Raw genomic sequence first — 14,552 nt, 5'->3', positions numbered from 1 at the left:
TGACAACACACATTTGATTTATTGACTTTATCTAGATTTAGACCTTGGAGATTTGTAGTTTGACATGAAATATTTGGCATAACAAGTAGAAATGGTAATAATAATGCTCAGTCTGTTCAGCACTGTAATCAGGAAGCATTCTTTGCATGGAAATAAATGCCTTACCTTTCACAGATCCTAAATTAAAGTTCACAACTATCTTCAAGCTGTGATATATAATTCTTAACTGCATTTTGTTATAATAGTTAATTGTTGTACATGAAACATAATCAGTGAGGTAGCCTATATGTCATATAGATGTAGAAAATCCTAAGTATTTTGGAGGGGAGTTGTGATGTAAGTAGTAATGGTCAGTTACTTCTGAGTTGGAGTAGAGGATTCCATACTTGAATGGTTGTGATTTTCAAGGAAAGCTTGTTATATCACAGTAAATATAAATTGTTTTATAATAAAATGTTATTCACCATCCATGCTTATATAAAAAAGTGGAAAAGTACCAATCAAAACTTAAACATTTTATGAATATGGGTACAAAAAAAATTGATAAAGTAAGTAAACTTAGAAACACTAATGGCTAATTTGAGAAAGGTTAGTAAAGCTTTTCTGTTTCTTTGAGAAAACTTGTATTAAACAATAATCAGAAACTAGAGTAATATAAACATTATTTTGATCTGTTAATGCTCTTTCATATTTCAGTTGTTGAAGGGTTTAAATTTTTCTATATATAATTGTTATAAAGTAATTTGAATTAAACAGTTATATAACTTTCTACTGATTATTATATGGCAAACCTGTAATAATTATAAATTAATAATTCATGAAAGTATGGTAATTGCTAATCTTAAATGCCCATTATATGATTTGTTTTGGTTATACAAAATGTTATTGTGACTGGCTGTTAAATACTTTTCTTAAATTAAGTTGATTATATAGGATTTATTTTATTTTATAAAGCTATACCGTTTAGAGAAATATGAGAAGTGTTTTGAAGCCTACAGAGAATTGGTGAAAAATTCAGAGGTGAGTTCAGCACATATTTTCATTTCTAGTGATATTGTCAAATAGCATCAATAACTTCAGATGAGGATTTATTTTATTTTATTTTTTTTCTTCTAAACATTCCTCTACGTTCATTACATAATGAATTAAAAAAAAAGTTCTAGTCACTGCAATGTCAGTGTTGAGAAAGAAACTAGCAGATGTGATACTATGACTGAGTAACTTTAGTATTTAATGTCATTTTGAATTATGCCACAAATTAAAATATAGCTGCTATAAAAATTTTCATTTAATTATTCCAAGTTACAAAATACAGTTTATGTATCTTTGAAAATTATAAATAATGAAACTACAATGAATTAACAAAAATTAATATACATTTTGTGAAAAATCTTCAGTATTTTTTTCCTTCATTACATGCTCAGTGAATTTTCTTGTAAAAGTCCTAATTTTAACTTGTGTTGTTTTCATTGTTACAAGTGGTATAATTTATCATAGAACAAGCTGATTAAACAGTTTTGGCAACTGTCAGTAAAGGGGATTAGTTTAAGAAATGCCTGAAGTGAGATTACTTCAGGAATTTGGAAGTAAAGAAACATTTTGTGCCAGCTTATATCAGTACGTGAAAATTAAAACATAACCAGTTAATTTGTGTTTATCATTCATTTAACAACATAATTCAATTGACAAAAGTCATCTCATGGTGACAGTATTATTATCTAGGCCATTCAGAAACATCTTACCTGGTTGTTCCAACTGATTTTCACATTTTTGCAGAGTTCTTTCTGACTCATTTTATGTAAATTCACAGAAGTCAGAAGAGATTAAGACTGTCATTTCAGAGCATTTGTATTTATTATTAATTGCTATATCATCTTTAATCAAATGTTCAGCTCATTGTATGTATTTTTTTGCATTATAGCTACTTATAGCTTCTTATCAATTACGTTTTGTTTAGTTTGTGATATATTTATGAGTTGTGTCATCTGAAATTTACAAAAAAAACCTTTTTGAGGTTTTTTGTTTATTTGTTTAGTTACATGCAGCTTATTTCTCTCAGATAGAGCTTGACAGTTTTGTACTTGTTTGTGTTTTGATATTATTAGCAAAGACCTATAAAAGGACTTTTTCCAGTGCCTATTTTTACATTACAAAATTTGAGACATCATCTTCATCAGAACTATGTTTCTAACAAGAAGAGTAGCCTACTGGTTTATCACATCTTGTGAGTGAATGACAGTGAAGTTAATTCATATATAATGTTAATAATTATAATTATAATAAATAATTACTGTGAAGGTATACTAGCCATATTTACTTAATTTTGATTTTACTACATGCACTTTATAAAATTTGTGAACTTTTAGTAAAAATTACAAATACATTGTATACAAAATCAGAATTTTAAATTAAGTATTGTTTGTGTATTTACCAATCATTTTAACTAGTCTTAATACAATGTGATTCTCATGCTAAGAACAAAATACTTTGTTTCACCTTACAATTAAGTATTTGATTTTCAAAGCTTGTAAAAACTTACAAATGAATATAAACAATTTTTTTCAGTGAAACTATATTTGATCTGTTATTTTCTCTACCCTAACACTAACTACAGTGAAATCAGCAGTTTAGAATAAAATGAAAAGGTGAAAAATATGAAATAAATCTCAGATACCCTTTTTCTTCTATGTAGAATGGCTGCATATTGTAACATTCATGATCTAAGTAAAACATGTAGGTTTAAAAAGTCTTGATACAAAATAATAAAAAAACCTTATAGTGAGAGCACTTTCAAAAGGTGGAATATTCTTTTTCAGGAACATATTGGGACCGACAGTAACTCGCACTATTCATTCTTACAGCTAAAGCTAATACCTTTTAAATCTTCCAGTCATTCAGACCTATTGCTTTGCAACTGCACTTATCATGTGGTGAAACCAATTTAGCACAGTGACAGCTCTGTGTAAACAATGGATCAAATTAACAGTCAAATTACTATCACACTTCACACAGTTGCATGGAATGTGGATATTTTATCATAATCATTGGTATTATTCAGTTTTTCATTTAATTTCTCTTATCTAATCTAATACATTTCTAATTATTAACTAAAAAAATGTGTATATGAACATGAAATTTAGTACTTACACGTGCCTCATGTTACTGTTTTGCTCTTAGTCTCCACAAAAGTCCACCCTATTTTTTGACGGGACTGGTAGTTCTTTACTTATTTTTATTTCTCATATGGATATTAAGTTTAGAACACAATATTAATATGCACAACAAATATAATATCTATAATTTCTCTAGCTTTCTAACTATTACATGTAGGTTAAAATAATTTCATTAGTTGGTCTATTATGATATTGCTAACAGCAAACTATGGAACATTATGATGGTTATTTTATTAATATCTGACTTGTATGATGATACGTGTTTCACATGAACATTATATTTTACTCTTATTGCAATTCTGTAGATCATTACACTAATAAAATTGTAGTAATATTTACTATTTTCAATTTTGTATTAGTTTATAAATTCAAACTATGGTTGACTTTTCTATTAACTTCAGTATTTGAAATAATAACTTTTGTACAAGCAGTGCTCACCCTGCCTACTTTTAGTTTACAGCCATAGATTTGTCATAAAAAAATTTATTAGTCAAACATTGAATGTGATTCAAACCTAATACAAACAAGTAGCAAAGCTTTAACAAAAGTATACATCAAAATAGCTAATGAATTTTTTATTAAAATAATAAGTCAGTGTTTATTTCCAATAATGTAATTTTGTTAATGAAATTAAACAGTTCTAAATGCTATCTGAAGTATACTGTATTAATGGGTAATGTATACTTTCTTTTGGGTATGTTAAAAACCAGTTATAACTTGAATTTCAAATAAAATTAAAAAATTGTGTCATTTAAACATTATTTGTAGCTTTGTTTAACTCTTTATTAACCAATCCTAATTCAGTACTTTGCCAACCTAATTTTGATAACATAAAGATATCTGTAGTCTGTTATGTGTATGTTGTTATCACGAACAAGTGTAGTTCATGGTGAAACACATTAAATTGGATGGGAGTTGTTAACTTAAAGATCACAATGTTATACAGTGGTATTTTAGTTATAAAAAATTAGGCTTATCTTTTATATAAGTTCATACAATTCCTTTCACACATTATGAGGTATTCTAAATGTTTTTTATATGATAGAATATAATACATTTGTGAGATTCTTATGCGAGTTTCCTGAGTTAGATTATAATGCACTTGTGAGTTCTAATAGACTAATCCCACTTACACTCAGTTAATAATAGTTTGTATTTTCTGTTAGAACAACAGTTAAGCTAGTATTGCCCTATTTGTTAGTTATATTAAATCCTACATATGTCTTTTCTGTATTCTAGTTAAGCATTCCAAGTAGCCATGTTTGTTGATAACAGACTAAGAGCTAACATAATGTACTCAGCTCTTCTCTTATGCCTGGTAGTTATCAGTTACATGTGTATGTGAGAGTGAAAACTTTTCCAATGATGTTGATGAAAGTGTTATGTATGTTAAACTTTTAATTAATTGTATATGTTTGTCAGAATGAAAATCTTAGTGATGCTGATGGTGTTTATACATGCAACGTCACATTTAGCAAAGATTAGAGGAGAATCCAGTGCAGTTACTGGTTCCATTAGCATCATCAGTTTGGCCTAATTTATTTTCTCTCTGTCATAATTTTATCTGTTTGTTACATTTACCACACATTGAATTGAGTTTAAAAATCATGTTTTGGAGATACATTACTTTTAAGTTTACATGAAAGACAGCAGTGTAAATTCTGATTGAGTTTCATATGTGTATTACACTAGTTAATAGAGGTTTTGTTTCTTGGAAAAAATTCCTAAACTTTTTTGTGTATAAGAAAAGTTTGAAGCAAATTTCTTTTTTTTCTGCATATCACATCTAGTTTTCAAGACATACATTGTTGCAGGATTTTATAAGATAAATTCTTGTTTAATATACCTGATGCTACTAAACTGAGGACAGTTAGCACAGATAGTTTTGATGTATCTTTTACAAAATTACAAGGAAACCAAAACAATTCAGTTAATTAACTGACCATAATGACTGTTTCTGATTGTAACTATTTTTATTTTGGCTAATCAAAATATTGTCATAATGACTTTTTTTTATTGTTTTTGAATAACTAAAAGTTGTTCAGCTAAATAGGTTTGTATCATAAGTTACAAAAATAATTGAACTTTTTCTGATTACTACTGTTTTTTATTATTACAGTCAAGTCTTTTGAAAACAATTAGTTTGATAGGGTCTGTTAATTAGCCCTATAATAAGTCAGTTACCAAGGCCCACTAGTTGGCTAGGCTTTAATTAAAAGTGATATAAAACACTACTGTTTTCTACCAACACCCTGTTAGTTGAAATGTATAAGTAACAGTTTGATCAAAGTAAACATCATAGGAAAACTTGATTACTGATAACTCTTATGTAATTATATAAAGCTATAATTAAGTAATGAAAGAATATAAAAATTACAGTTCTGTACTATTTTTAAATTTAGTTTTAAATGTTGAAATTAATAGGAAAGTGAGACATGAAATAACTTTCTTGAAGTGCTTAAAAACATAAATGTTATATGCTCAATATTTATAATCATTAACAATTTATTGAACAATGATAAAAATTGCTTATAATGCTCGTTTTTAAAAACTGGAGTTAACTAGAAGGACGTCAATAATGACAGTGGTGAAGAGAGCATTTAATGTAAATAAATAGTAACGGAAGTCCTAACTTTGATACATAACCCTGAAAATTAATGTTATGAAATGAATAGAAAATCAGATTAAAGATCTTTAAAATCATAAAGTTCCTTGTGGAAGACTTCTTTTAGACAAAATGTGACAGTATGTAACTTTGAAATTAATAAAAACAAAAAAAGCAGTAATTTATTTAGCTGTGGTTATATTGCTTCTGTTTGTGAGATAATAGTGAATTAACTTGCTTGAGTAACTAATAATATTTGTGAATAGTAACTTGTGAATGTGATGGATGTAACATGCTTCCCCTTGAGGAAAGAACTTGGAGTCTGCCAGGACTGTGTTTTGAGTGTCACATGTTTTAGTGTGAAGATTAATGTTATCACTGCACAACATCCTCCTTCCATTGCAAACAGGCTTTGTATCAATGACTTCCACATCTCATGTCAGTCATCAAGCATGATTTATTCACTTTGTTCTCAAGCTCTGCCTCAGTGATGTTGTTTTTCCCGTGGTACCTGTGGCAAAGTTCTTGGTGCTTACCTTTGACTGTAAGCCGACTTTCATTCCACATGTGAAGCAGCTATGCATCAAGTGTACAAGGGCACTGAATATCATCTGTGTCCTCTTTTTCCATTTCTTGGGGAGTAGATTGATGTTCTATGCTAAAGATCTGTCATGTCCTCTTTCGATCCAAATTGGATTATGGGTTTCTTGTATGTGGCTCTGCCAGAATCTCACTCTTGAAGATGTTGGACCACATTCATCAACTGAGGCTTTGGCTTTGCATGGGGGCTTTCAGCACTTTCCCAGTTTAGAGTTTATACATTGAGTTTCACAAACTTCCTTTTCACCTCTGCCACTTGCAACTTTCTTTACTGTATGCCTCTAAACTTTGATCCTTATTGCAGCATCCCACCTGGGGTTGTGTCTTCATTCCTCAGTTAGCTATGTTTTTTTTAGAATAGATGGTTTGCCATTCTTCCTTTTGGCCTTCATGTTCAGGTGCAACTGGCTGAGTTGGGTCTGTCCTTGGGTGACATTGCTGTCTCCACTGGTCAGTCCAACCCACCATAACTTATTCCCATCTGTGATCTTTCTTTTAGTCATCTGTGGAAGGTAGATACTCCTTATTGGAAGTACCATCTTATATGTGCTGAACATCTCTCAAATCATTTTTCTATTCCCATTTATAGAGATGGTTTGAAATCAGGTAACTCTTTGGGCTCTGCCATGATTTGTTGTGGTTTGGTGGTTGTGCACAAGATACCCTCTACAGTTTCAGTGTTCACTGCCAAATTGTATGCCATTCTTCTTGCTCTGAATAACGTAGAAGCTATGCAGTACACCAATTATACTATTTATAATAACTCTCTTAGCTCTCTTGCTGGCCCTGGAATTGCTTCAAATTAATTCTCACCCTGTTTTGTTGATATTCAAAACCAACTGGCCCATTTTTCTTTATCTTCCATTTCTGGTTAGTTTTTTTGGATGCCAGGCCACTTTGGTATTTGTGGGAAATGAGCTTGCTCACACTGTAGCTACATCTGTCTGTCTGTCCTGGTGCTGGCATTGTCATATTGTCTCATATATAGACTACTGTTTTGTGTTTAAGGCTTGGTTCTATGCCAGCTGGTGGTCAACTTTGAGTAAGCAACTTGATAATAAGCTTTTTCAGATTAAACCTTCTGTTGCTATTTGGTCATCTTGTTTCTGTCAGGATCAGAAGAAGGATGTTGTCTTAGCAAGGCTATATATGGGTCATGAGTTTTTGATTTGTTGTCTTTTATCTGTAACTAATGCACCAGTTTGTGGTCTTTGTAACACTCAAGTCACAACAGCCCATGATACACTGTTGTGTTGTCATTACAACCCTGAACAAAGGTGCCATTTTAGATGGATTTCTTCCTGGCACTGGATAATATCATTGGCAATGGTGACACCATCCATCTTACTTGTGTTTTTAAGGGCCACCTTTTTAATCCTGTTTAAGTTTTTATCTGAATTTTGGCTGTTTTGTTTTTACTTGATTTCTGTTAACATCTTTTATTTTTGTATCACTATTTGGTACAGATAGTCTAGTTGCTTTGTGCTTATAAATGCCAACCAACCAACCTGTAACATACTTCACTTATGAGTCACTTGAACTTCTAATGATCACCAGTGTTAGGAGTATGAAAATGATTCATATCTCTCTGTGTAGCTATTTCACATTAGTTTCTGCAAATGAATGTCTTCCTATAATTTTACCAAGTTGTGCAGTGTGCATCAAGTACTATACTGAAATGATGTTAGAAAAAATGCTTAAGTTCAAGAATGATAAAACCCTATAACTTGAGTGCTATTGGAAGGTGGATATTTCTTTTTCTGGGGAAAACTCTGATAACAAATATTGTTACAAAATAGTTAACCCTTTCTGGATGGGTCACAAATCAAAGGCCTTGTCATTGTGTTTGAAAAACATTCAAAATTTTATTGAACTACTATTTCTTGAATTTGTGTGAGTAAGTTTGATATTAAACTGTAGATTATAACTCAAAAGTAAATATAAAAAAGTTAAACATCAATTTTCGTGTTACTTGGAACGTTGAATGCAGTGCTGGTTTATATTAGATGTTTATGATGTCTAAATACCAGGTTTGTAGTTTCGTACAAATTAGGAACTCAAATTACCAATATTAATAAGCTAGAATATAAAATAAGAACCTTGTACCTTTATACATGCTGAATGAAATACTGTCCCCCCCTCTCACATCTTTTTACTTTTGGAAATGATCCCTTACACACACTTATATCAATAAATGACATATATATGATCAGAATGTCCTCTTAGTGGTTTCATTAGCCCTTTTATAATGTTAAGATGCCATTTCATTCTTTGAACTAAAATTTCAAAGAGAGAGATTATATCTTTAGTCTGCTTTATGTTTTCATAGATTGAAATACAGTTTACTTATTAATCTTCATAAATTATAGTGGCATTCTGTGCTATCAGTATAATAATTTATGATTATTTGGTTATTCAGCTGTATATATAACATTAAAAACATGTTTTATATACTCCATGCATGAAATTTCAAAAGGCTTCGCAACCTACATCAAGCAGCAACTGAGTACAAAGGTCATAACTAGAAGAGATAATCATTTGCTTTATTTCTTTTTTTACAGTCCTATGTTTTAAGAACAAAAATTTAATAACTTGTTTCTAAATAGTAATAATTTATATACACATGTATAATAATTGAAATGCAACTTTGTTAATATACTAAAACATAGTCAAATCATGTTACCTTGTAAAGAGTAAAAGACCAGTTTTATATTATAGGATACAGTTACATGAGTGTATATGTGCCACATCATTGTAATTTTTGTATTGTTAACTGGGCATGGTTGAATGGTGAATATAATAAATATATTTAAATGTATTATGTTAGGAAATTTGAATTATTTATTCTAAATATTTATATTTTCATTTTATAATGTTATCATTCTTGAATGTAAAAGGCATATTTATTTCCTACATTTTATTGTGGTTATGAAATCATTCAAATTGATAGATTCCATACAGAGATTTGTTAGTGAAAAATAATTCATATAAAGTTTTGTCTTAAGAAATGTTTGATAACTATTTGGACATTATAAAGATTTTGCATGTGAAGTTTGAAAATTTTCTGATTCACAGAAGCTTTTTTAATGTTAAAATGAAAGTTACTTTGCATGTTGGATAAGTATCATGTGCAAAAAAAAACAGCAGGAGAAAAACATTGTTTAAGAAACTTAAAACTTAATAAGCACAAATTAATAATGTTTGCTAATAATCTACCACACTGTGTTAACATATGTTTAGTAATTTAAAAGTTATAGCATGAAAACTATAACAAAGATAAAAGTTCGTAGGAGGTCAATTTCATTATCCAATTCTGTGCTTAAAAGCATTAAAATGATATGTGGAACAAGGTAATATTATGTGACATTTACTAAGAACAGCACTTGGAATGAAAACTATCTTGTTAGAAGAGTATATTTTTTGTCAGATTGATGCTTCTAATAAAAATAATGCTCTGGATGGTATCTCCAAAGAAAGCAATAACTTATGATGATATGACTTCCATAAATAAGGAATGTAATTCAAAATTAGTTACTAGATCTTTAGTATTTACAAAAGAAAGTTTCTGGTTTCTGATGTCTTTTACAAAGCACAAATAAAAAAACTGATCTAACTATATGAAATAAATAAAGCACAAACAATGATTATGAATGAAAGTGCAAGTGTCTGTTTTTATTTTTGGAAAAAAAATCTCAAATATTTTGATCTTGGATATGCAGCTCAGATTAAAGCCTTGTTATGTCTCTCTGTGTAATGAGTTTGATGTTTATTACCATCTGCCCAAAATTCCTTTATTTTTAATCTAATATGAATGAATGTGCCAGATGATCATATTGAAAAAATGATGCCTTGATGTAGTTACATGACCTTAAACTGATCTTGTACAGAAGTCAAAGGAGTGGCATTTTCTAACTTGTAGATTTACATTAAATGACATGAAGCAGTCATTTCTGTTAACATTATATAACTAACAGTAACAATCAGGTAAGTTATTTCTGATGGTTCAGGCTTGCATTCTTTTAGGACTTGTTCTGTAACCAGGTTGCTTTATCAACTCTGTACATCCAGTGTAATTTTATAGATGTATCCTGTTAAGTTTATAATTAAGTAATAATCTCGTAGTAAGTTGGTCATATTTAGATAAACATTTTATGACAAGATGTCACCATTTTGAGTGAGAAGTTTTCATTCATTTTCAAAGATTTAATGGACCTGTTCTTATAATTATATGAATTAGAATAGATGGTTAGTTTTGTATAAGTCAGATGTAAGATAATTTACTTATAAAGTATGAAATTATTTATTTTGTAATTCCTAGGATGATTTTGAAGAGGAAAGGGAGACTAATCTAGCAGCTGTTATTGCTAGTATGAGTGAGAAAACTGGAAAAGAGGTAAGATATTGATTGAATGAAATATGATTTTATTACTAATATCAATAGTATGACATATTATTAAACACACATTTTACCAGTTCATTCAAATACCAATGATGAAAGGTTTTGTTTTAAACTTGTATGTGCAGTATATACTATCTTGGGCATAGCATAGCTTTTTGTTTTAAACTTGTATGTGCAGTATATACTATCTTGGGCATAGCATAGCTTTTTGTTTTAAACTTGTATGTGCAGTATATACTATCTTGGGCATAGCATAGCTTTTTGTTTTAAACTTGTATGTGCAGTATATACTATCTTGGACATAGCATAGCTTTTGTTTTAAACTTTGTATGTGCAGTATATACTATCTTGGGCATAGCATAGCTTTTGTTTTAAACTTGTATGTGCAGTATATACTATCTTGGGCATAGCATAGCTTTTGTTTTAAACTTGTATGTGCAGTATATACTATCTTGGGCATAGCATAGCTTTTGTTTTAAACTTGTATGTGCAGTATATACTATCTTGGGCATAGCATAGCTTTTTGTTTTAAACTTGTATGTGCAGTATATACTATCTTGGGCATAGCTTTTGTTTTAAACTTGTATGTGCAGTATATACTATCTTGGGCATAGCATAGCTTTTGTTTTAAACTTGTATGTGCAGTATATACTATCTTGGGCATAGCATAGCTTTTGTTTTAAACTTGTATGTGCAGTATATACTATCTTGGGCATAGCATAGCTTTTGTTTTAAACTTGTATGTGCAGTATATACTATCTTGGGCATAGCATAGCTTTTTGTTTTAAACTTGTATGTGCAGTATATACTATCTTGGGCATAGCATAGCTTTTTGTTTTAAACTTGTATGTGCAGTATATACTATCTTGGGCATAGCATAGCTTTTTGTTTTAAACTTGTATGTGCAGTATATACTATCTTGGGCATAGCATAGCTTTTTCTTTTGTCTGCCTTCAAATGTTTTGTAAAATGTTTTTACTATGTGCAAAATTGAATTAAATTTGAAAATGTTGATCTGAGTATGGTTGAAAGAAATGCTTCTCAGAAACTTGCTAATGTGTTGTAATTGCTATTTAAGTTTTGTTTAGGTGTGATATGTGCATTTTACACGAACTGCTGTTATTTGTGATAGGTAAAAAATCCTCCTCAATTGAGAGAACACACCTATGAATTGTGTTACAATAAAGCCTGCATCCTTGTGGGTGAGAAGAAGTTTGAAGATGCTTTAGAAAAGCTTAAGAAGGCAGAAAGTATGAATATTATGTTGTTTATTATGTAAAAAAGGTTGCATATAAATGTCATTTATTTACTGAATTATTAATGGTTAAATAAAATCAGGGAAACATTTACTTTCTGTGCACATTTTGTGAGGATATTATGTTCACAGTTTTGCTACTTCAAGGCAGTTGCAGTTTCAAATCTTAAATCTACTGAAACAAGATAATATGGTGTTTGAACTTATGTTAATTAACTAGCTTAAACTTGTTTGAAGTAATTTGTAGAACATAGTAATATCATTTTAATAATATATTGATAAAATATATTTGAAAAGTCAATAGTACAATGTTTGAGTGAATCCACACATGTATCACACAATTATTGTTTCACATGCAAGTGTTTTTTCATTATTTTATTGAGGTAATGAGTGAAAATGGTTTGCATGTTCAGTTTTACTTTTTTGTATTTACAAGTGTCATATTATAACAAAAAATATAATGATTGTCAGTCATTAAATAATTATTTTTAAAGTTTGTTTTCTTTTTGTAATAACATTTTGTCACTTCTGTAGTAAACTTGGGGAATCTTTAATATTGGAAGATTGCATCAACTAAATGAGTTTTGTGAGTACATGTGTAAAGAAAAAATGTTAACTAATTTATTTTGAGATGTAGATAGTATGTATATTTCATATTTTTATAATTCTTCACAAATGTTATGTATTTTTAAAATGGGGAAAAAAATCAATTTTATATGGTTTAAAAATTGTTTTGAAAATGAATTGATAATCTGTAAGAAACTTTTCTGTGGTTTAAAGTGAACATTGCAGTTTACAAACCAAATAATATCATGATTGGATAATTTAACACTAAGAATATTGTTGTTTTACTTTTAGGTCTTTGTAGACAAGCTCTTGAAGAAGATGAAGTTCCTGAAGAGGAAATTGAAGATGAAGTAGGAATAATAGCGTATGTTTGTTTTCTCTTTAATATTGAGAATATATTTTGTGGAAATAAATATTTTGGAGTATTTCGTATTCTATGATGCACATAAAACTATTTTAAAAAAGATTGTATCAAAAGTTTCTAAATAATTTTATGATATTTTGTATTTTAATTCTGTCAGTTTTATCTAACAAAAGTATATTTAGTAGCTGCATATATTACATCCAAACATAAAACATTTAACCTGTAAATTAACGAGTTTGTATTTTTAGCTAATGATACAAATTAAGAAAAATTTTAATTTTAAAATCACTTCTTATGTGGCATATGTAATATTCAAATATTTTTCCATGGGTGTTATGTTTCTCTGCAGAATTTAGTGAGTGTTTATTTAAATTACACACACACACACACATTTTGCAAATCAATATCTCTTAAAGTGTGGCTTGTATCCTCATTGCTAGAAAGTCCACCTGGATTTAATGGACATTTAAGTTACATTCACTCTTTTAACAAACTTATAATATTTGCATAAATGCAGGCAGACAATGAAGGAATCATGACAAACAGAAATTCGAGAAATGCAGCTTAAAAGAGATAAGAAAATTGCAATTATCATTTGACTTTTTACTAGATTGGTGGTAGTTAGATAGTTAGAACAAAATATCTATATTACTTTGCATTAGTTGATAACTAAAGAAGAATAAATATGAAAGTAATAGTTAACTTAGTGGGATTAAAAGTTATGATCTAAAAAAAGTAAAGTAATTTAAAAATTGTTATCTTAGAACCAGTAATAATTTATATTTCTGATGCTCTTTTGCTGGTAGGAAAATTGTATTGATTTAATTATTTTAAAGTATAATTCAAAAATAACATAATAACTGAATATATTCAAAATCATTAGCATCATAGTCATTGATTGTTGATAATGAAGCATTTCTTACTAATTAGAAGATAGTACTTAATACTACACAAAGTTAAAAAAATACTGGCTCTGTTAATGTTCACAACAGTATAACACTATACACAGATGTAATTGAATTATCAATTTACATAATCACTTTCCACTTTCTCATTAATGTTAACTCTTTTGTGATGATAATATTATCAATAAATTATGTTTAACAGTAATATTACAAAATTGTGCATCATTAGAAAAATATAGATCGAAACATTAAATAGATATCCACTATTTAAAGTTAGAAAGATCACTTCAATAACACTGCACAACAAAGTTTTTGCTTCTTGAACACTGGTAGGTGTTCCTTATAGATTTTTGGCTGCTGATCACACAAATTTGCCTGTCATGTACTATTTCATCGAAATCTTCAGTTTTGCTACAATGGAAAAACGATATCAGGAATCTGTCAATGCTTGCAGACTACTGCTGGACACTGCAATGTGATGCACCAGACAGTAAATACAAATGAAAATCAGGAGCAAAACACTTTTAATTATGTTTAATTTAATAGTGTATTAGAAACATAAATGCAGTTAAATATGTTATTTCTGGTAAACAGTTCACTATCTATTTCTCAGCATTCCTACGTGATGAAGCAAAACCAAAACTATATTTGGTACCTGTCACAATCAGCAAAAACTTTTTTTAA

The 14,552-nt window shown here is 29.2% G+C and overlaps 1 protein-coding gene across 1 annotated transcript in view; it reads left to right on the top strand.

Annotated features, from left to right (window-relative positions):
* The window catches only part of LOC143251724 (signal recognition particle subunit SRP72-like), a 57,981-nt gene that overhangs the window by 23,379 nt on the left and 20,050 nt on the right, over positions 1 to 14,552 (top strand). Inside the window, exons 3-6 of the mRNA XM_076502965.1 lie at positions 955 to 1,020; positions 10,697 to 10,771; positions 11,910 to 12,027; positions 12,891 to 12,963. Coding sequence (XP_076359080.1) covers positions 955 to 1,020; positions 10,697 to 10,771; positions 11,910 to 12,027; positions 12,891 to 12,963 — 332 coding nt within the window. The remainder of the gene's footprint in view (positions 1 to 954; positions 1,021 to 10,696; positions 10,772 to 11,909; positions 12,028 to 12,890; positions 12,964 to 14,552) is intronic.

The sequence above is a fragment of the Tachypleus tridentatus genome, chromosome 6 (genome assembly GCF_004210375.1).
Source record: "Tachypleus tridentatus isolate NWPU-2018 chromosome 6, ASM421037v1, whole genome shotgun sequence".
NCBI classification, from domain to species: Eukaryota; Metazoa; Arthropoda; class Merostomata; order Xiphosura; family Limulidae; genus Tachypleus; species Tachypleus tridentatus.
The sequence above is the reverse complement of the archived record's forward strand: the minus strand, read 5'-3'. Positions and strand labels throughout refer to the sequence as shown.